The 23,728-nt window shown below is 44.7% G+C and overlaps 2 protein-coding genes across 5 annotated transcripts in view; both read left to right on the forward strand.

Moving 5' to 3' along the window:
• The first annotated feature begins 726 nt into the window (after nt 1-726).
• On the forward strand, nt 727-9,547 carry LOC145881556 (ABC transporter G family member 20-like). Its single transcript, XM_082978695.1, has 8 exons — nt 727-856; nt 1,814-1,863; nt 1,994-2,050; nt 2,877-2,947; nt 4,409-4,497; nt 8,401-8,504; nt 8,883-9,052; nt 9,444-9,547. The coding sequence occupies exons 2-7, from the start codon at nt 1,831-1,833 to the stop codon at nt 8,898-8,900; spliced, it is 372 nt and encodes a 123-aa protein (XP_082834821.1). The 5' UTR covers nt 727-856; nt 1,814-1,830; the 3' UTR covers nt 8,901-9,052; nt 9,444-9,547.
• Nucleotides 9,548-16,528: 6,981 nt separating this feature from the next.
• The window catches only part of abch1 (ATP-binding cassette, sub-family H, member 1), an 80,161-nt gene continuing 72,961 nt past the window's right edge, over nt 16,529-23,728 (forward strand). The window contains exons 1-3 of one of the 4 annotated variants that reach the window (XM_082978735.1): nt 16,992-17,160; nt 17,666-17,703; nt 19,622-19,770. In XM_082978735.1, coding sequence (XP_082834861.1) covers nt 19,637-19,770 — 134 coding nt within the window. In that variant the 5' untranslated portion in view covers nt 16,992-17,160; nt 17,666-17,703; nt 19,622-19,636. The other 3 variants (XM_082978728.1, XM_082978709.1, XM_082978718.1) reach the window with 3 other exon arrangements.

Below are 23,728 nucleotides of genomic sequence, written 5' to 3' on the forward strand. Positions count from 1 at the left end.
TATCATGTCTCTGTTCTGTGGTGTGTGTTGTATTATACAGGATCCTTACTGTATCATGTCTGTTCTGTGGTGTGTGTTGTATTATACAGGATCCTTACAGTATCATGTCTCTGTTCTGTGGTGTGTGTTGTATTATACAGGATCCTTACTGTATCATGTCTCTGTTCTGTGGTGTGTTTTGTATTATACAGGATCCTTACTGTATCATGTCTGTTCTGTGGTGTGTGTTGTATTATACAGGATCCTTACTGTATCATGTCTGTTCTGTGGTGTGTGTTGTATTATACAGGATCCTTACTGTATCATGTCTGTTCTGTGGTGTGTGTTGTATTATACAGGATCCTTACTGTATCATGTCTCTGTTCTGTGGTGTGTGTTGTATTATACAGGATCCTTACTGTATCATGTCTGTTCTGTGGTGTGTGTTGTATTATACAGGATCCTTACTGTATCATGTCTGTTCTGTGGTGTGTGTTGTATTATACAGGATCCTTACTGTATCATGTCTGTTCTGTGGTGTGTGTTGTATTATACAGGATCCTTACTGTATCATGTCTGTTCTGTGGTGTGTGTTGTATTATACAGGATCCTTACTGTATCATGTCTGTTCTGTGGTGTGTGTTGTATTATACAGGATCCTTACTGTATCATGTCTGTTCTGTGGTGTGTGTCGTATTATACAGGATCCTTACTGTATCATGTCTCTGTTCTGTGGTGTGTGTTGTATTATACAGGATCCTTACTGTATCATGTCTCTGTTCTGTGGTGTGTGTTGTATTATGCAGGGTGATCCAGCGTCAGGTCTCTAAGGAGGTAGTGGATGGAGGGTCGGTGCACGTCTGGTTGGACCTGACCAGTAAGCTCTCACTCCGCAGTCTGCTGGCCTGTGACAGTGTTCCAGAATGTACCTTCAAATAGAGTAGAATACAATACCGCTAGAATAGAATAGAACACTGTTAGAATAGAATAGATCTGAATAGAATAGAACACTATTAGAATATAATAGAATGCCGATAGAATAGAATAGATCTGAATAGAATAGAACACTGTTAGAATAGAGCTGAATAGAATAGAACACTGTTAGAATAGATCTGAATAGAATAGAACACTGTTAGAATAGAATAGATCTGAATAGAATAGAACACTGTTAGAATAGAATACTGATAGAATTAACCTGAATAGAATGGAACACTGTTAGAATAGAATATAATACCGATAGAATACAGTAGATCTGAATAGAATAGAACACTGTTAGAATAGAATAGAATGCCAATAGAATAGATCTGAATAGAATAGAACACTGTTAGAATAGAATGCCGATAGAATAGATCTGCATAGAATAGAACACTGTTGGAATAGAATAGAATACTGATAGAATATAGTTGATCTGAATAGAATAGAACACTTTTAGAATAGAATGTAATAGATCTGAATAGAATAGAACACTGTTAGAATATAATAGATCTGAATAGAATAGAACACTGTTAAAATAGAATGCCAATAGAATAGAATAGATCTGAATACTGTTAGAATAGAATATAATGTCAATAAAATAGCATAGATAGTTTGGCTGTGAAATTGACCTTTAGGTGTTAGTGTAACTGTTTTACAATACTGTGGGGGTATTCTGAATGATGGCTCATCTTCCAGGTAATGGAAATGGATTTTGAATGCTTTTCAAAGTAAATGATTGATTAGTTTTATTCCAAATACTGTAAACGTTCAAATCATTGAAATAGATCAAACATTTTTCAAGTGATGATAGTCAAACTTATGGTGACATTGTTTTAACTTTTTAATGTATTTTCTCCAGATCGACAAATCGCCTTAATGCTTCAGAAAAAAATTAAAGATGCCTTTGAGGTACACCAGAGTTCCCTTTTCTTGTTTTGTCATTAGGTGACGAATGATACTGTTTTGGATGAGTTATTTGACTTTTGAGAGTGTTCGTGTTATTATTTATATGGCTTCTGCCTCTCTGTTCCCTCCTCAGGGTTTTGTCCAGTATAAGATGAGTAGCAGGTCTTACCTGCTCTCTCTTCCTGTCAAGGTATGACAATCCCCTTAAATCCCTGGTTACGTCCCAAATGGTCACCAGGGCCGTGGTCAAAAGTAGTGTCCTATTGTCACGTCCTGACCAGTATAAGGGTTATTTGTTATTGTAGTTTGGTCAGGACGTGGCAGAGGGTATTTGTTTTATGTGGTTCGGGGTGGTGGTTTATTTAGTAGGGCGTTTGATTTATTATTTCCGGGTTTTGGTTTATGTTCTATGTTTTGTACTTCTATGTTCTTTCTGGGTTGGTGTATTTCTATGTGTAGGTTAATGGGGGGTTGGACTCTCAATTGGAGGCAGGTGCTTTCTCGTTGCCTCTGATTGAGAGTCCTATATATGGGTAATTGTTTGGTTTAGTGTTTGTGGGAGATTGTTTCTTGTTTTGCGTGTGTGAGCGTGACAAGACTGTTTTGTTGTTTGTAAGTTCTTCATTTTGTTATTTTGGTGTTCACTTTGTTTTTAAAAAAATAAATACAAGATGAGCATCCACATTCCTGCTGCGTTTTGGTCCTCCATTCCTGATGACAACCGTTACACCTGTGTAGGGAATAGGGTGCCATTTGGGAAGCAAGCCCTGTGTTGATAGTATTCTGCCATCCACATCCACTTGCCTTGCTAGTGTCTGATATAGACAAGCTGTTGTCTTCCCAAGACAACAATGTAACCAGTATTGTTGAATGTATACAAATGTTTGATCTCTTCCTGATGAATACACAGATGTACTGTGCATAGGGGGAAAATATTTCACTTACTATTTCTGTGTCACATTTCTCTTTTTTAACCCATTTTGCTCACTTTCTCTTTGTCCCGTTTCTCTTTCCAGTTTGAGGAGCCCATCTATGGCAGCATGAACTCAGACTTCACCACGTTTGTGACACCAGGAGCCGTTCTGAGGTACAGATTCAGTCCACGTCTGAACCTAGTCAGCTTTACTGAGACAAAGATGATAATCTGTTAAAATACTGTATGTCTTATGGTTTCCCCCCTCTTACTCTCTCCCTGTCGCTCTCTCTCTTTCTGTCTCTCTCTCTCCCTCTCTCTCTCCTGTCTGTCTCTCTCCTGTCTGTCTCTCTCCTGTCTGTCTCTCTCCTGTCTGTCTCTCTCCTGTCTGTCTCTCTCCTGTCTCTCTCTCTCTACTCCATATAACTTCCTCATGTTTCCTCTTTTTATTCTCTCAATTTATCCTTATTTTCCCCTTCTCTCCTTCCCTCATTCTACCCCCTCTCTCCTTCTCCCTCATTCTACCCCCTCCCTCCTTCTCTCTCCCCCTCCCTTCTCCCTTATTCTACCCCCTCCCTCCTTCTCTCTCCCCCTCCCTTCTCCCTTATTCTACCCCCTCCCTCCTTCTCTCTCCCCCTCCCTTCTCCCTCATTCTACCCCCTCCCTCCTCTCTCCCCCTCCCTTCTCCCTCATTCTACCCCCTCCCTCCTCTCTCCCCCTCCCTTCTCCCTCATTCTACCCCCTCCCTCCTTCTCTCTCCCCCTCCCTTCTCCCTCATTCTACCCCCTCCCTCCTTCTCTCTCCCCCTCCCTTCTCCCTCATTCTACCCCCTCCCTCCTTCTCTCTCCCCCTCCCTTCTCCCTCATTCTACCCCCTCCCTCCTTCTCTTTCCCCTCCCTCCTTCTCTCCCCCTCCCGTCTCCCTCATTCTACCCCCTCCCTCCTTCTCTCTCCCCCTCCCTTCTCCCTCATTCTACCCCCTCCCTCCCTCCTTCTCTCTCCCCTCCCTCCTTCTCTCCCCCTCCCGTCTCCCTCATTCTACCCCCTCCCTCCTTCTCTCTCCCCCTCCCGTCTCCCTCATTCTACCCCCTCCCTCCTTCTCTCTCCCCCTCCCGTCTCCCTCATTCTACCCCCTCCCTCCCTCCTTCTCTCTCCCCCTCCCGTCTCCCTCATTCTACCCCCTCCCTCCTTCTCTCTCCCCCTCCCGTCTCCCTCATTCTACCCCCTCCCTCCCTCCTTCTCTCTCCACCTCCCGTCTCCCTCCCCCTCCCGTCTCCCTCATTCTACCCCCTCCCTCCCTCCCGTCTCCCTCATTCTACCCCCTCCCTCCCTCCTTCTCTCTCCCCCTCCCGTCTCCCTCCCCCTCCCGTCTCCCTCATTCTACCCCCTCCCTCCTTCTCTCTCCCCCTCCCGTCTCCCTCATTCTACCCCCTCCCTCCTCTCTCCCCCTCCCGTCTCCCTCATTCTACCCCCTCCCTCCTTCTCTCTCCCCCTCTGTCTCCCTCATTCTACCCCCTCCCTCCTCCTCTCTCCCCCTCCCTTCTCCCTCATTCTACGCCCTCCCTCCTTCTCGCTCCCCCTCATTCTCTCCCTTCCCTTCTTCTCTCTCTCCCGCACGCCTTCTCTCTCTACACAGCATCACTTTCTACTTGGCAGTGGGCTTGACGGCTCTCTCCTTCGTGATAGAGAGGAAGGAGGGGCTAATGGAAAGGTGCTGGGTCTCAGGTAAGAGGTCAAAGTTCACACAGTGGGTAACAAAATGGCACCCTATTCCCTATTTAGTGCTTAAATTTTGACCTGGGCTGAGCGTCCCAAACAGCATCCTATAGAGGGCTTGCAAGTACGTCACAAATCACCTAGCAACCCCCATGTTGGAAGACCAAACTCAAGTCTGATGAAAGTCCTCCAATCATCCACATGGCTGGCTGCGTTTTGCTACCACCGGAAACTTCTGGAAGATTTCCCATTATTCAGTTTTTTTCTAAAGACCAAGAAAACGGAGTCAGTGGGAGAACCTATTCAAGTAAGTAAATATATGTTGAAAATAAATAAAAAAAAGTATTATTAGCTAGCTTGCTACAGAAACTAAGTGTGCACGGCTAACTCAAATTAGCTGCTAACGTAATGTTCGCTAGCTAGCTAACTTTACATACTGTATACTGTAACTAACTAGGTGAATAAAATATCACCAGTTTGCTAACTTCATATTAGCTTGTTAGCTATCTTGATGTATTTATCATTGTAACTCCAAATGCATTTGTAGCTAGGTAGGTAGCTAACAGCCATGGAAGAGGGTGAACGGATTAGCTAGCAGTTCCAGCTGTCAGAGAACAGAGAGTAGGCTACTCTGGATAGTAGTAGTACCTTTGTGGGAGGACATTATGAAATTATTCTCCAGTCCCTAGTGAGATACTGAGGACAGAGAGATGGCGCAACATAATATTCAGGGCTGTCTAACTCGAGTATAATGCTGCCTGTTTCTTTTCAATGTTGTCTGTCCTCAGATCCTCAGAGCTGTGAAACCCTGTCTGCAGATGAAGAGGTCCTAATTAATGTCTCAAGAGAATATACCATGGATTATATATTAGCACGTTTTTGTGAAGAAAAATAGTTTAATAGTCATACAATGTATAAACCCATTACAACTGGAGCAGGCAGACCATGCTGGGTGTGCAGGGTTCTGTTCCAGCCCTGCACTAACACACCTGATTCAATGTATCAAACCTAATGAATTAATAATCAGGTGTGCTAAAGCTGGACTGGAACAGAAGTCTGCTCCCCCAGTAGATCAGGGATCAGTGGATAATGAGTTAATAAGTGTACTAAAGCTGGACTGGAACAGAAGTAGATCAGGGATCAGTGGAGCGATGTTGGACACCTCTGGTATTGACATTTTTTTTGTTCACCTGAAATTGTTTTAATAATAATAGCATACGTGTTACTAAAATGTCTAACCTTTACATAGGAGTTAGCATACTTGTACACTTTGACATTATATGAAAGTGTTGATTTTTGCAGTTAAGTGTTAACGTAACTATTATTCAAGATGAGCTAGTGTTGATGTTGATTAATCACAGATCACAATCCTGTAATAAAGAGGAATTTGTCTGTTTCTGTGTTCTATTCTCAAATGAACATTACCTCTCCAATTAGTTTGATTTGATTGTCACTATTTTTTGTGATCCATTTTACAGCTGATAATGGCATGCAACACCAATGCATCCATAGACCTACAGCAGTGGTTCCCAACTCCAGTCCTCCAATTCCCCCAACAGCACACATTGTTGTAGCCCAGGATAAACAAACCTGATTCAACTTATTGAGGGCCTGATGATTAGTTGACAAGTTGAATCAGGTGTGTTTGTCCACAGTTCCAATAAAACTGTACTGTTGGGAGGGGGTACTCGAGGACCGGAGTTGGGAACCGCTGGCCAATAGCATGATGGCATTAGTCTTCTGGGCATTTGCAATGCAGCCGTTGACATTATGCTGCTGAAGCAGAGAATAGCTTAACTCACACACTGTTGACATATTGTTCAGCTGTAGACTATGTATATGAGGCTAATCATTATACTAGATGTTGTACATGCTTTGTGCTGACATGACATTTTTGGATGCAAATCTAAGCCTCGTAATCTAGGTGGTGAAATGTCTGAAAGCAGGAGATTGGATCCTTAGCTTAAAACATACACACAACTATACTGAACAAAAACATAAAAGCAACATGTTTCATGAAATAAAAGATCCCAGACATTTTCCATATGCACAAAAAGCTTATTGCTCTCAAATGTTGTGCACAAATTTGTTTACGTCCCTGTTAGTGAGCATTTCTCCTTTGCCAAGATAATTCATCCACCTGACAATTGTGGCATATCAAGAAGCTGATTAAACAGCATGATCATGACACAGGTGCACCTTGTGCTGGGGACAATAAAATGCCACTCAAATGTGCAGTTTTGTCACAACACAATGCCACAGATGTCTCAAGTTCTGCAGGAATGTCCACCAGAGCTGTTGCCAGAGAATGTAACGTTAATTTCCAACTGGCCTCACAACCGTAGACCACGTGTAACCACGCCAACCCAGAACCTCCACATCCTGCTTCTTCACCTGTGTCTGAGACCAGCCACCCGCAGATGAAATTGAGGGGTATTTCTGTCTGTAATAAAGCTCTTTTGTGGGGGAAAAAATCATTCTGATTGTCTGGGCCTGGATTCCCAGTGGGTGGGCCCATGCTTTCTCAGGCCCACCCATGCCTGCACCTCTGCCCAGTGATGTGAAATCCATAGATTAGGGCCTAATGAATTTATTTCAATTGACTGATTTCCTTATATGAACTGAAACTCAGTAAAATCGTAGAAATTTTTGCATGTTGCGTTTAGATTTTTGTTCAGTATAATTCATTCAATTTTTATTTCTATTATTATTTTTTAACTCTGCATACATTGTTGGGAAGGGCTCATAAGCAAGCATATCACAGTAGTGTACACCAGATACGTGCATGTGACAAATAAAATGTGATTAGATTTTGATCAGAATGATCCACCATCTTCCCCTAGTGGTCAATACTGGTCAGTACACAGACGATGATCTGAGCCCATAGTGCACTATAGAGGGCTTGCAGTTGACGTACGACGCCTCCTGGCGGCCATGTTGGAAGACTACCGCATTCATTATTCTGACAGCCAAGCGTCTACTCCTAACGACATGATAACAGTGCCTAAAACTAGTTGATTCATCACAATGGTCATTTTCTGTACAGTATTTGGCAGAGGATTGTTACTTTGAAGAATCTCAAATATAAAATATATTTAGATTTGTTTAACACTTTTCTGGTTACTACATGATTCCATATGTGTTATTTCATAGTTTTGATGTGAGAGTGTCGTTGGGTTTTGTGTGGGTGTGTCAATGTAGTATGTGTGAGTGTGTATATATAGTCTAGTGAGTGTGTACGGTGTACGGTCAGTGCAAATAGGCTCAATGCAGATAGGCTCAGTGCAAATAGGCTCAGTGCAGATAGGCTCAGTGCAGATAGGCTCAGTGCAGATAGGCTCAGTGCAGATAGGCTCAGTGCAGATAGGCTCAGTGCAGATAGGCTCAGTGCAAATAGGCTCAGTGCAAATAGGCTCAGTGCAAATAGGCTCAGTGCAGATAGGCTCAATGCAGATAGGCTCAATGCAGATAGGCTCAGTGCAGATAGGGTCAGTGCAGATAGGGTCAGTGCAGATAGGCTCAATGCAGATAGGCTCAATGCAGATAGGCTCAGTCCAATAATTGACTATTTAGCTAAATCACCATGGGCCCCACATTATGAAAAACTAAATACATTGCTTCTCCCTTTTCCTCAATGTTCTTCCTACCCTCACTCTCTCTCTCTACCTCTCCCTCTTCTTTTCTCTCTCCTTCTTACTCCTCTCTCTCTCTCTCTCTCTATCCCTCTCTTTCTTCTCTTTCTCTCTATTCCTCCTTCTCTCTCTCTATCCCTCTCTTTCTTCTCTCTCTCTCTCTATCCCTCTCTTTCTTCTTCTCTCTCTCCTTACTCTCTCTCTCTCTCTATCCCTCTCTTTCTTCTTCTCTCTCTCTCCTTACTCTCTCTCTTTCTCTCTATTCCTCATTCCCCCCCAGGTGTGAGTTCAATGGAGACCGTGCTGGCGTATCTCATCTCCCAGCTGATTATCATCAGTGTCCAGATCGTTCTACTACTGATCTTAATGCTGCTTGTCTTTAAGGTAACACACACACACACACACAGGCCTCTGTATTGTGACAATAGAAAGAGTCAGGGCCTTATGTAACAGACACTATATCACTGAATAACATGACATGCTCTTTCACCTTCCTCTCTCTTATTACCATCCCTCCTTTTCTGTCTTTCTCACTTTTTACTCTCTCCTCCCCTCCCACATATTCACTCTCTTTCTCTCACTTTTTACTCTCTCCTCCTCCAACCCCTCTCCTCTCTCTCTCCTTCCTTCTCCCCCTCCTCCAACTCTCGCTTTCCTTCCCCTCTCTCTTTCCCTCCCTCCCCCCTCCTCTCCCCCTCCCTCCCCTTCCTCCCTCCTTCCCTCCCTCCCTCCCCCCTCCTCTCCCCCTCCCCCCTCCTCCAGCTCCCTCCAGATTCCTAATGAGGGGAGCCTGGTATTGGTTATATCTCTGATCGTGCTGCAGGGCATAACAGGCACTTCCTTTGGTCTGGTCATCTCATCCGCCATCGATGACGAACAGAACGCCACCCAAGCTGCCCTTGGTATCTTCTACCCCAACCTCATCGTCAGTGGTACGTCACACACTCACACACGGATGCACGTACACACGCTAGCACACAGAGACACACACACACACACTGTCTTTTACCTCAATAGTCAGTGGTACGTTTTAGGGGATTTGATTTCCGTAACTATCCAAAACTACAATAGTGTCTTCCATGTTCTCTCAATAAAGTTGAATTAAATCCTATTCAGTTCAGTTCTATTACTCTTTCTGAAAATAACATTTTCTTGGAAGAAAATCCATGTTGCCAAAGCAGTTCAGTTTAGGATATGTCTCTGTCTTCTGAGCCTCACAAAGAGTGAGAAAAACAGCACACACACACACACACACATCTCACTCTCTCTTTCTCTAAGACTCTCTGTTTCTCTAAGACTCTCTCTTTCCTCCTCTCCCTACAGGTATAATCTGGCCTGTGGAGTGCATCCCCTATCCACTACGTTACATCAGTCTGGCCCTGCCCCAGACCTACGCTTCTGAAGCCCTACGATGCATCATGTACAGAGGTAACACACACACACACACACACACACACAGACACACACACAAATAAAAATACTGTACATAAACTCAGCAAAAAAAGAAACGTCCTCTCACTGTCAACTGCGTTTATTTTCAGCAAACTTAACATGTGTAAATATTTGTATGAACATAAGATTCAACAACTGACACATAAACTGAACAAGTTCCACAGACATGTGACTGACAGAAATGGAATAATGTGTCTCTGAACAAAGGGGGGTCAAAATCAAAAGTAACAGTCAGTATCTGCAGTGGCCACTAGCTGCATTAAATACTGCAGTGCATCCTCCTCATGGACTGCACCAGATTTGCCAGTTCTTGCTGTGAGATGTTACCCCACTCCACCAAGGCACTAGCAAGTTCCCAGACATTTCTGGGGGGAATGGCCCTAGCCCTCACCCTCCGATCCAACAGGTCCCAGACGTGCTCAATGGGATTTAGATCCGGGCTCTTCGATGGCAGAACACTGACATTCCTGTCTCGCAGGAAATCACACACAGAATGAGCAGTATGGCTGGTGGCATTGTCATGCTGGAGGGTCATGTCAGGATGAGCCTGTAGGAAGGGTACCACATGAGGGAGGAGGATGTCTTCCCTGTAACGCAAAGCGTTGAGATTGCCTGCAACGACAACAAGCTCAGTCTGATGATGCTGTGACACACCGTCCCAGACCATGACGGACCCTCTACCTCCAAATCGATCCCGCTCCGGAGTACAGGCCTCGGTGTAACACTCGAAATTCCTTCGACGATAAACGCGAATCCGGCTATCACCCCTGGTGAGACAAAACCGCGACTCGTCAGTGAAGAGCACTTTTTGCCAGTCCTGTCTGGTCCAGCGACGGTGGGTTTGTGCCCATAGGCGAGGTGAGGACCTGCCTTACAACAGGCCTACAAGCCCTCAGTCCAGCCTCTCTCAGCCTATTGCGAACAGTCTGAGCACTGATGGAGGGATTGTGCATTCCTGGTGTAACTCGGGCAGTTGTTGTTGCCATCCTGTACCTGTCCCCCAGGTGTGATGTTCGGATGTACTGATCCTGTGCAAGTGTTGTTACACGTGGTCTGCCACTGCGAGGACGATCAGCTGATCGTCCTGTCTCCCTGTAGCGCTGTCTTAGGCGTCTCACAGTACTGACATTGCAATTTTTTTCCCCTGGCCACATCTGCAGTCCTCATGCCTCCTTGCAGCATGCCTAAGGCACGTTCACGCAGATGAGTAGGGACCTTGGGCATCTTTCTTTGGTGTTTTTCAGAATCAGTAGAAAGGCCTCTTTGGTGTCCTAAGTTTTGTGACCTTAATTGCCTACCGTCTGTAAGCTGTTAGTGTCTTAACGACCGTTTCTGTCATGTCCTGACCATAGTAAGTTGTTATTTTCTATGGTAGAGTAGGTCAGGGCGTGACAGGGGGTGTTCGTCTGTTTTTGTATTTCTATGTTCAGTTTCTAGTTTTGTATTTAAATGTTGGTTTTTGTTTGGCATGACCTCCAATTAGAGGCAGCCGGTTATCGTTGTCTCTAATTGGAGGTCATATTTAAGTTGATGTTTGTCCCACCTGTTTTTTGTGGGTGATTATATTTTGTGAGTTGTGTTTGTTCCTCCTGCGTCACAGTTTGTTGTTTTGGCCTTCAGTTTATTTTGGTATTGCATTAAGTTTCACAGTCTAATAAATATGTGGAACGAAACAGATGCTGCATTTTGGTCCAATCATTTAAACAGCCGTGACAGTTCCACGGGTTCATGTTCATGAATTGCTTATGGTTCATTGAACAAGCAACAATGAAGATCTGTGAAGTTATTTGTATTTTTATGAATTATCTTTGAAAGACAAGGTCCTGAAAAAGGGACGTTTCTTTTTTTGCTGAGTTTACATACATACATACACACAGACATACATACAAATATACATACATACATACATACATACATACATACATACATACATACATACATACATACATACATACATACATACATACATACATACATACATACATACATAGTCTCAAGCTCACAATGGAGGAGAGATATCCTGCTCTCTCTCTGTCTGTTTGTCTGTCTCATCTTCACATCACAGTACAAACTCTAACACACACACACACACAAACAAACTCTCTCTCTCACACACACACACACACACACACACACACACACACACACACACACGCAAACTCTCTCACACAGAGAGATTTCTTACCAGCTACCTCTTCTAGCTAGAGAGAAGTAACGTCAGAGTTGATCAGGAAGAGGAAAGGAAGATGGACGTTACCGACCGTGACGGTGACACACTGCCCAGCCTTGCCATGGCAGCATGTGAGGGGAACATCAGCCGCGTGTTGTATCTGATCCTGCTTGGCTGCAGTGTGGACAGCCAGGATGACGGTGGCTGGACCACCCTCCACGAGGCAGCAGCTGCTGGCAACACAGAATGTGTGCAGTGAGCTAACAATTGCTGCTGGTAGGGTTTGACTTCTCTTTGTATCTGTATTGGCTCTAGGCTTGGGCAGTATCCAGATTGTCATGCCATCATACCTACCTTGAGCCATACAGGGTTATTCGGTAATACCGGCACTGAACACAAGGGGTGCTGTTTTTAAACACCACTGATACTCAGTAATCCGTTGGTTAGCACATTTTAAAATCCCATAGAGAACGCTAACTAAATGCTAACGAGTGCTTTGCAAACATTTTACAATCTCAGACCTAAACTATACAAGTATACTAGTAACTAAAAAATACTACTCAGTTCGCTGCACGCACAAAGCAACTATTAGACAGCAAGGCTCTTGATCCAGGAGGGGATTCTCTGATGTTACCAAGTGAATGCTTGATTTTGGAGGAAGCTAAACACTTACACTACACAACCAAAAGTATGTGGACACCTGCTCGTCGAACATCTCATTTCAAAATCATGGGCAATAATGTGAAGTTAGTTCCCCTTTGCTGCAACAACAGCCTCCACTCTTCTGGGAAGGCTTTTCCACTAGATGTTGGAACATTGCTGCAGGAACTTGTTTCCAATTAGCCACGAGCATTAGGTGAGGTCTGGCACTGATTTACATTTACATTTGAGTCATTTAGCAGACGCTCTTATCCAGAGCGACTTACAGTAGTGAATGCATACATTTCGTACATTTTTTTTTCTTTTCCGTATTGATGTTGGATGATTAGGCCTGGCTCACAGACAGTATTAGAATTCAACCCAATGGTTTTCGATGAAGTTGAGGTCAGGGCTCTGTGAAGGCCAGTCAAGTTCTTCCACACTGATCTCGACAAACCATTTATGTATGGACCTCAGGGGTATTGTCATGCTGAAACAGGAAAGGGCCTTTCCCAAACTGTTGACAAAGTTGGAAGCACAGAGTCTAGAATGTCAATCTATGCTGTAGCGTTAAGATTTCCTTCACTGGAACTAAGGGGCCTAGCCTGAACCATGAAAAACAGCCACAGACCATTATTCCTCCTCCGGAAAACTTTACAGTTGGCACAATGCATTCGGGCAGGTAGCGTTCTCCTGGCATCCGCCAAACTCAGATTCGTCTGTCGGACTGTCAGATAGTGAAGCTTGAATCATCTCTCCAGAGAACGCGTTTCCACTGCTCCAGAGTCCAATGGTGGCGAGCTATACACCACTCCAGGCTACGCTTGGCATTGCGCATGGTGATCTTAGGCATGTGTGCGGCTGCTCGGCCATGGAAAGACATTTCATGACGCTCCTGATGAACAGTTCTTGTGCTGACATTGCTTCCAGAGGCAGTTTGGAACTCAGTAGGGAGTGTTGCAACCGAGGACAGACAATTTTTACACCCTACACCAGGGCTGCCCAACCCTCCTGGAGATCTACTGTCCTGTAGGTTTTCAGTCCAACCCTAATTTAGCATATCTGATTCAGCTAGTTAAGGTCTTGTTGAGCAGCTAATTAGTAGAAGCAGGTGTGTTAAGTTAGAGTTGGACTGAAAACCCACAGGACGGTAGATCTCCAGGAAGAGGGTTGGGCAGCCCTGCCCTACACGCTTCAGCACTCAGCGGTCCAGTTCTGTGAGCTTGTGTGGCCTACCACTTCACGGCTGAGCCGTTGTTGCTCCTAGACGTTTCCACTTCACAATAACAACACTTACAGTTGACCGGGGCAGCTATATCAGGGCAGAAATTTGACGAACTGACTTGTTGGAAAGATGGCATCCTATGACGGTCCTACGTTGAAAGTCACTGAGCTCTTCCGTAAGGCCATTCTACTGCCAAAGTTTGTCTATGGAGATTGCATGGCTGTGTGCTCGTCAGCAACGGGTGTGGCTGAAATAGCTGAATCCACTAATTTGAAGGGGTGTCCACATACTTTTGTGTGTATATATAGTGTAGCTAGCTAACTAGCAAACCAAATGCACAACTGCAGAGTGTTTAGCACGTTAGACAGTTAACTTAATAGCTATAAGATATTTAGTTGTGAATTCCATAATGTAATTACATTTTTATTTTTTTTACCAGGTATGTTGACTGAGAACACATTCTCATTTACAGCAACGACCTGGGGAATAGTTACAGGGAAGATGAATGAGCCAATTGGAAGCTGGGGATGATTAGGTGTCCGTGATGGTATGAGGGCCAGATTAGGAATTTAGCCAGGACACCGAGGTTAACACCCCTACTCTTACAATAAATGCCATTGAATCTTTATTGACCAATTTGTTAGACCAGAGAAAGAGTGCCTCCTACTGGCCCTCCAAAGCAACATCCAGCAGCATCTGGTCTCCCATCCAGGGACCGACCCTGCTTAGCTTCAGAGGCAAGCAGCAGTGGGATGCAGGGTGGCATGCTGCTGGCCTATGCTGCATAACAGTGAGTAAACAAACAGCACATGACTGGGGAAGACTGGTAAGCTTCATAATGAAACATTGTGACAGTTGAAATGAACAACTTGATCTTCTTCATCTCCTAATGTATTGCACAAGTTGACTCCAGGTATTTACTTAAAAAGTAGATACAGATATTCAAATGTTTTAAAATAAACTTCAAATAAATAGTTACGAAGGTTTTTTTTTTTTAAATCATCCCGGGGCTTTTTCCAAATAGCCCGGTATACGGTACACCGCCCGAGCCTACTTGGCACCTGAAAGTGCACCTCAAATGGCTAAAGAGGATCCTCTTTCCATTGGCTCGGTGCAGCAAGCTCTTCCCTTGGTTGCCTTGCCTACGTGAACACTCTGACAGATGCGGGTCAGTCGGCGCTGTACATGGCTGCTCAGAATGGACACCTGGAAGTGGTCCAACTCCTCCTTGAAACAGACGCTGACCCCCAACAAGCCAGCTGACAGCATCTCTATGTCCTGTCCTCTATACTCAGGTAACACACACACAACAGAAGGACTTCGTCAACCTTATTAGAAGTTTTACAACAAATGTTATTGGATGGTCTGTGTAGCTGTAGACGCTGGACACACAGAGATGGTGGAGTTGCTGGTCCGGGAAGGGGCAGAGGTCAATGGAACATACACAAGACACTATGGCTCCAAGAGATCCTGCCTTCATCAGGCTGCTCTTAAGGTAAACAGTCATACACACACACACACACACACACACACACACACACACACACACACACACACAGAACAGATATGGTTCTACATTCTGACCTGTTGTGAATCAGAGGAGATGCAGTACATCCTCAAACACAGGGGCATACCCAGACCAGAGCAGCCGAGCAGGAGCCTCTCCAGACCAGAGCAGCCGAGCAGGAGCCTCTCCAAACCAGAGCAGCCGAATGGGAGCATTCTTACTGGAGAGGAGTTATGTGGACTGTTGTGTGAGGGCCTCAGTCAGTTATTCTATGCTTCCTACTGGCTCCCCCCACTACTGCAGGCAGGACTGGAGCCCTCCCTACTGCTGCATCCAGCATCTAACATGTAAGACACACATTTACTTGCTTATGGTTGTCCATCGTGCCTGTTTCCTTTACTTGTGAGTCTTTTGGTGGCAATGGAGGCCACTCCTGGATTTACAGCTGCAGCCATGCCCTTTGAAGGCTTGGTTAGAGGGGCAGTAGCCCTGTGAAGGCTTTGTTGGAGGGCATAGGGGTAGCCATGTGAAGGCTAATTGGAAGGGCAGCTGTAGCCCTGTGAAGGCTAGGCTGAAGGGCAGGGGTAGCCCTGTGAAGGCTAGGTTGGAGGGGCAGCCCTGTGAAGGCTAGGCTGAAGGGCAGGGGTAGCCCTGTGAAGGCTAGGTTGGAGGGGCAGGGGTAGCCCTGTGAAGGCTAGGTTGGAGGGCAGCCCTGTGAAGGCTTGGTTGAAGAGGCAGGGGTAGCCCTGTGAAGGTTAGGTTGGAGGGGCAGGGGTAGCCCTGTTAAGGCTAGGTAACACACAATAACATGGACACATTACATTTTTGTCATTCAGCAGATGCTTTTTAAAGTGACCTATTTTAATTCCAACGTGTGTGTCCTCTCTCTCTATCTCTATCTAGAGTGTGTGGCCTCTCTCATCTCTGCAGGCTGCGGGTCAGGGAAGAGTTGGGTTCAGTGGTTCTGATGCAGACCGATGTGGTGCAGCAGCTTCCTCTTCCTTCCCTACTGAAGACATACCTCCGGTTTAGAGACATCCCACCACCCTCACATGAAGTCCCAGTCTCACAGAGTGGTGGTTTAGACACGGACGACCAAAAACGATATAGTTGATGCACACATTTTTTTTAACTCCCATTCGAAAAAGAATTGTCTCGTCTGAAATTTTCGGACACAGAATCTTAATTTGGCCGAAGGCTCTTTTCCGTTTATATTATGTAAATTAATTGGCTCTGTTTTGTGTGGTCAGATGTTACTGAACATGTTTATACATTTTTGTACGATTGCCTGTATTGTTTGCATTTGATGCTTGCTAATAAAAAAAGTATTGGTCTGTTTTCAGACACCTTTCCTAGTTCCCCTTCCTTCACGGCCAGTAGATGGAGATAGTTGCCTATTGATTTTAGTGAGAGGCCATCTGCTGGGGGGCTGAGGCTGGATGCATCTCCCGCCAATCGACGAACATGGCCACGGAGGCAGCAGCCGCGGATGATGCTGCGACGACAGGAGGACCGCCCGAATGCACCGAGATGGAGGAGCAGGTATGCAAAGTTTGTAAGCCGGATACGTGGTGGCATTATTTAGTGAGGTATTTTATGGAAGATCTGACAATGCAATACGGCTAACGTTGACATGTCTATGTTGAAAGAACTCCATAGACAATTAGCATTTCAGAAAAAGCACTATAGGCCCAGTGAACAGGGACATCCTTAGGATGTGGGGAAATATAGTGATGTAATAAAAAGAGACGCGTGTTTGAATTCCGTTCCTGTGGGCATAAACATGGAATGTTTGCGGCGTTTATAAAAGAAGCATTGATTTGAAATGGCATGAAAACCTAGCAGCTGGCTATACCGGCATGTAGCCAACCGCTGGATAAAAATAGCCAGGCACCAACACGCATCACAGGTCATGCATGCATGACGCTTTCGCTGCCGAATTCATGGTCATTTGAAGGCTAAATGCGCTAGTTGAGGAAACCGACAGAGTCCGACATGCTCCGTTTTGGAGGTGCTGTGAAGCGGAAGTTGGCAGGCTCTCTGTAAGGTAGTTTTTCCCTACAAGATGATTGGAGAGCGAAAGCTTGTTCTATATTCTGTATCGGATTGTGATTATAGCAGACAGGATAAGGTAGCTTTGGATAAATGCACTGCAGATTCACGAAAGAGCGAACCGGCACCAGTTGGAATGTTATTGCTCCTATAAATGAATTAGCTGTTACGGTTAGAACAGGATATATGGCTGCTCCGTTTATTACGATGGAATCCCGCTGCCATATATAGGCCACCTAAACTGAAGAAAATCATAGGAAGGTGTCGTGGTAGGAGGCTCGTGGTTTGTTTCTTCTAGTTTATAATTTGTCTCGCTAATTCTCTGTTAATGTAATTTAGTAGTAGAATAACAGGTGCATTTATTCCAGAGAGAGGATTCTCCCTTCTCGAAACCCAACCTGCTCGACCACGTTACAATATAGCCTTCCTACACTGTTGGCTCGGCAGACTCACACAGGCACAGTGCAGGTGGCTACATTGTTGCTCTTCATCCCCAATAGGCTACTGGACTTCTACTTGACTAGAGGGACTATTTCAGGTGAGTTCCTGTCACAATGTTGGACACGTTGTTTTCCTAGTTGGCTAAATTAAGCCTTCAGCTTGTGTTTTCGTATTTTTATATAGTTTGTGGTTGTCCCTCTTTCAAAGATTAGTTAGGTTAAACGTATGGTACAGTACCGGTATCAGTGAGTATCAGAAATAATAACGACGAATGGGTATGACACTTGTCATTAGCATCAAATGTAGTCTACCTGGCTTCCATTTTTTTCTTCATTTTAAGTAATCTGGTGTACACAGTAGTTTACTTCAACATCTTGTTGGATGGCTCAAATTATATATTTTTTCCTTTTTCTTATTTTTATGGGGCTTCTTTAAACGTGAACTGGAGTCTTTAATCTGTTAATATCAAGTATTTCAGATCATTTGCGGTCTGCAATTTGATTAATAAAAACGTTGAACTTCAAGCAGAAAGAATAGAACCATGGACAAATTCCCTTACAGTGAATGAATACGTCTGTCTATGTAGATAGGCTTTATAATGTCTCACTTATCAATATCCTATATTACAATGTTATTACAGTACAACAATGTCCTGGCTATTACTATTATAACAACAGTTCCTTTCTGTACATATGCTGCCATGTGGAATTGTGTTAAAGAAGGTGACCTTGATCAAATGAGTCATATTACGGAGTGGTTTCCCTATAATCTCTTCACGGTGGAATGAAAGATGCTGGATTATGTGAGGGAGAACGGGGAAGCCAACACAGAGAAAGGGAGAATGAAACAGGGGAAGCCAAGGAAAGGAGGCAGGGATTAAAGATGATTTTGACCCAGGGTGCATCCAAAATGGTACCCTATTCCCTATATAGACCACGTAGGGAATAGGATGCCAGTCGGGGTTGCTCTACGACCTAGATTCAATGCAGGCCAAGTTACAGGCACACCACCACCAGAACTGGGTTCATATTCTGTTTTGAAATCTCTCAAATACTTTGAGCGTTTGCTTTAGCCTGCCTAGAGTGCCAGATGGGCAGGGTTTACAGTTGTGGGACTATTCTATTGGTCCCATTAAGCCAGGCAAGATCAATCAAGCACAGAGAAAGCATTTGAAATGATTTTCCAATAATATTTCAACACAGGTCTACTACACAACACAGACACAGATTCATGGCAGCTGTTGCTGAGAAGATGTCATTTAGTTCACTTTCTGTTGTCCGTAATGAGCAAGTCCTTAGTTGGACTGCATCCCAAATGGCATCCTATTTTCGATATAGTGCACTACTTTTGACCAGGGTCCTATATGGGCTCTGGTCAAAAGTAGTGCACTACGTATGGAATATGGTGGTGCCCTTTGTAACGCAGCCTGGTGTGTTTTCCTTGTATGTGTGTTAAGGGAATTTTCGATTCCAATCATGCATTTAATCTTTAACCAATTCCCCTAGGTTTGTAAGACTCTGGGATCACTAATAATTGGGCAAAGTCTCAGATTTTATAAAAAAGGTTCAAAGATCTTTATTCGTGAGTGCACTAAAGTAAAAAATGAATACTCAGTCCTTTTATAATACACACATACATTCCTATCTTTAGACCACTCCCTTCTCAAACAACCAGTACTTTTCCGCTAACCACAAAGAACCATAAAAGTTGTTGCAAAGAGACCCTTAATGGCATAGGTGGTAGTACACTTGCCCCGTAACCATAGTCGCCGGCTGTTCTCCCTCAATTGCTAGTAGGGCTGCAACATTCAGGTAACTTTACCCAAATTCCCAGGTTTTCCTGAAACCCTGGTTGGAGGATTCCTGGATTTCCTGCTTATTCCTTCCTGATTCCATGAATCTTCTAACTGGGGTTTCTGGAAAACCTGGGAATTTTGGGAAAGAAACCCTAATCACAACGCTGGGCCATAATGCTGTGGGTGATTGATTTTTTTACATTTGTTTTTCTTCGTCCAGTTGGCGGAGGGAAGGATGAAGGCAGACGAGGAAGCTCCCCCCTCCCCGGGACTGGGGGGTTCGGCGATCCGGTGTCGGGAAGTGTGTCGGTCGTACGGTGAACTCAAAGTCCTGAGTAATCTCAACTTGACCGTGCCACAGGGACAGATGTGAGTAAATCACATTGACACTACAACCTTACCCAGTCCTAACCCTAACCTTATACCATGACACTGACCTCAGTAGTGCTTACTGCCCTGTGGGGTATTCAATCAGAAAAGGCTGTCCTGAGTGTCCAGGATAAGTCAAAACACCACTTCACCCCGCAGTAAGACAGAGCATGTTAATATCGCTAATAAGTAATGGACTTACATGTTATTAATATGTAATGGTCTTACATGTTATTAATATGTAATGGTCTTACATGTTATTAATATGTAATGGTCTTACATGTTATTAATATGTAATGGTCTTACATGTTATTAATATGTAATGGTGTTTTTGTCCACACATTGATGATAGCCTAACAGCTGAAATGTTTGTTGCCTCAACAGTAGTGGCTGAATATTGTCCTTTGACAGTCCTTTGACAGTAACAGCTGAATACTTTCTCTTAAGCACAATTCTATTTCTTATAAAGTATTGTTGTTTCAACATCTCTGTCCCTTAGTAGCAGGTGACGTGAGCTCCACTGACACACAACTCAATTAGATTTGATTTACACAGAGCCTCAGATTCCATTACAAAGGGCCCAGGGTCTGAACCTAGTGAAAAGCCAGAGTAGGGTGACAGGGTGTTAAACACTCAGCGAAGGAGGAGTAGGGTGGTGAACACTCAGCGAAGGAGGAGTAGGGTGGTAAACACTCAGAGTAGGAGGAGTAGGGTGACAGGGTGGTAAACACTCAGAGAAGGAGGAGTAGGGTGGTAAACACTCAGAGAAGGAGGAGTAGGGTGACAGGATGGTAAACACTCAGAGTAGGAGGAGTAGGGTGACAGGGTGGTAAACACTCAGAGAAGGAGGAGTAGGGTGGTAAACACTCAGAGAAGGAGGAGTAGGGTGATAGGATGGTAAACACTCAGAGTAGGAGGAGTAGCGTGACAGGGTGGTAAACACTCAGAGAAGGAGGAGTAGGGTGACAGGTTGGTAAACACTCAGAGTAGGAGGAGTAGGGTGACAGGTTGGTGAACACTCAGAGAAGGAGGAGTAGGGTGACAGGGTGGTAAACACTCAGAGAAGGAGGAGTAGGGTGACAGGATGGTAAACACTCAGAGTAGGAGGAGTAGGGTGACAGGGTGGTAAACACTCAGAGAAGGAGGAGTAGGGTGGTAAACACTCAGAGAAGGAGGTGTAGGGTGACAGGGTGGTAAACACTCAGAGAAGGAGGTGTAGGGTGACAGGGTGGTAAACACTCAGAGTAGGAGGAGTAGGGTGACAGGGTGGTAAACACTCAGAGAAGGAGGAGTAGGGTGACAGGGTGGTAAACACTCAGAGAAGGAGGAGTAGGGTGACAGGATGGTAAACACTCAGAGAAGGAGGAGTAGGGTGACAGGATGGTAAACACTCAGAGAAGGAGGAGTAGGGTGGTAAACACTCAGAGAAGGAGGAGTAGGGTGACAGGGTGGTAAACACTCAGAGAAGGAGGAGTAGGGTGGTAAACACTCAGAGAAGGAGGAGTAGGGTGACAGGATGGTAAACACTCAGAGAAGGAGGAGTAGGGTGACAGGATGGTAAACACTCAGAGAAGGAGGAGTAGGGTGACTGGATGGTAAACACTCAGAGAAGGAGGAGTAGGGTGACTGGATGGTAAACACTCAGAGTAGGAGGAGTAGGGTGACAGGATGGTAAACACTCAGAGAAGGAGGAGTATGGTGACAGGATGGTAAACACTCAGAGAAGGAGGAGTAGGGTGACTGGATGGTAAACACTCAGAGTAGGAGGAGTAGGGTGACAGGGTGGTAAACACTCAGAGAAGGAGGAGTAGGGTGGTAAACACTCAGAGAAGGAGGAGTAGGGTGACAGGATGGTAAACACTCAGAGAAGGAGGAGTAGGGTGACAGGGTGTTAAACACTCAGAGAAGGAGGAGTAGGGTGGTGAACACTCAGCGAAGGAGGAGTAGGGTGGTAAACACTCAGAGAAGGAGGAGTAGGGTGATAGGGTGGTAAACACTCAGAGAAGGAGGAGTATGGTGACAGGATGGTAAACACTCAGAGAAGGAGGAGTATGGTGACAGGATGGTAAACACTCAGAGAAGGAGGAGTAGGGTGACTGGATGGTAAACACTCAGAGTAGGAGGAGTAGGGTGACAGGATGGTAAACACTCAGAGAAGGAGGAGTAGGGTGACAGGGTGGTAAACACTCAGAGAAGGAGGAGTAGGGTGACAGGGTGGTAAACACTCAGAGAAGGAGGAGTAGGGTGACAGGGTGGTAAACACTCAGAGAAGGAGGAGTAGGGTGACAGGGTGGTAAACACTCAGAGAAGGAGGAGTAGGGTGACAGGGTGGTAAACACTCAGAGAAGGAGGAGTAGGGTGACAGGGTGGACTGTAGAAAGAAAAGAATATAAGAAATAGAGGAAGAAAACCCAGTAAAATAAATATCTATAGTATTTAATGAAGAGCCTCTTGTTGATGTTGAAACTATCTTTCTCTTTCCTCTCTTTCTCTCGCTCTCTTAGACAGAAAGAGTATCTGTTTTTGTTTCTCTTTCTCTCTTCCTCTCTGTCCCCTCCCCCCCACACACACACACACACACACACACACACACACACACACACACACACACACACACACACACACACACACACACCACACACACACACACCACCTACACTAAGCCAACTGCTTAATCTGCGTTATTCTGTGAGTTGAGTGGACTTCAAAAGGACAAGAATTTGAGCGAATGTGTTTAAGTTTGTTTACTGAACTCTGCTCAAAGTGAGCTGCATTTGAACAAGCTTGTTTAGTAAAATTACTTATTCATGTTTGCTCAAAACCACACCCATCATTACAATATTTCCCACCATGCTCTTGCAGGTTGATTTTCAGAATTGTTTTTTTCAATACCTGTTTTGTTATGTAGCATACATTTGTTAGTTGATTAGTCTTATGCTACACAAACATAAATAACATAATACATTTTTCTAAACTAATCGTCTCAATAATCAATCTTCCCTACCCCTGCAGTCATCCTCAATGCAGGTTGCGCATTAATTAAAAGTTCCAGTTGTTGGATATCCTTACTCTGGCTGGATTCCAATAGGAATTACACATCACTTTTCAAGACAACATATTACTTACAGGCTTGATGTGGCATGTAAAACAGGAGTTTCAAACAACAGTGTTAGGGTGTTACTTGGCCCTCAATGAAAGGCCTTATGATGTATGGTCATCAAGAGTAGAATTATAAAGATAATTCACTTGGTGAAGGCTACAGGAATGAAAGCCATTCAACAACCATGTCTCTGTCATTAACAAATATAGTCATGGGTGGTAACTACAATTCACTGGAAAAGGCAAGGCACACTGGGAAATATGCAAATAAGGTAGAATACATTCTCAGATTGAATTGTATGTTTACTGAACCTAAAATGTAAAGTTGAGTGAACATACAATTCAACTTGAGAATTTCTGTAGGGTCAGCCAAAATGTTGAGCAAACTCACAATCCTCTTGCAGCGTTACAAAATTATGTTGAATCAACATTTTTATTTTTAGAGTGCAGTACTGTTATTCTGTGTTGTAATTCTCCACTGGTATGTCACAGTATAATTTGCACTATAAATCCAGCTGCAGCAGAAAACCCCCTCAAGCCAATGTCTCCACGTCTTCAACGCTTTGACGACAGCCAACAGCTCCCGGTCCCACACATCATAGTTTCGCTTCACCGGGCTGAGCTTCTTCGAGAAGAAGGCACAGGGGCGGAGCTTCTGTGGCGTGCCCGAGCGCTGAGAGAGCACGGCTCCAATCTCAGCCTCGGACGCGTCCTCCTCCACCGTGAACCCCAAAGAGTGATCCGGATGGGCCAGCACGGGCGCCAAGGTAAACAGAGCCCTTAGGTGACCAAAAGCCCTATCCGCCTCAGCCGACCACTGCAACCAAACCGGACCCCCCTTTAGCAGTGAGGTAATGGG

This window comes from Salmo salar, chromosome 01 (genome assembly GCF_965601325.2).
Source record: "Salmo salar chromosome 01, fSalSal1, whole genome shotgun sequence".
Taxonomy (NCBI): domain Eukaryota; kingdom Metazoa; phylum Chordata; class Actinopteri; order Salmoniformes; family Salmonidae; genus Salmo; species Salmo salar.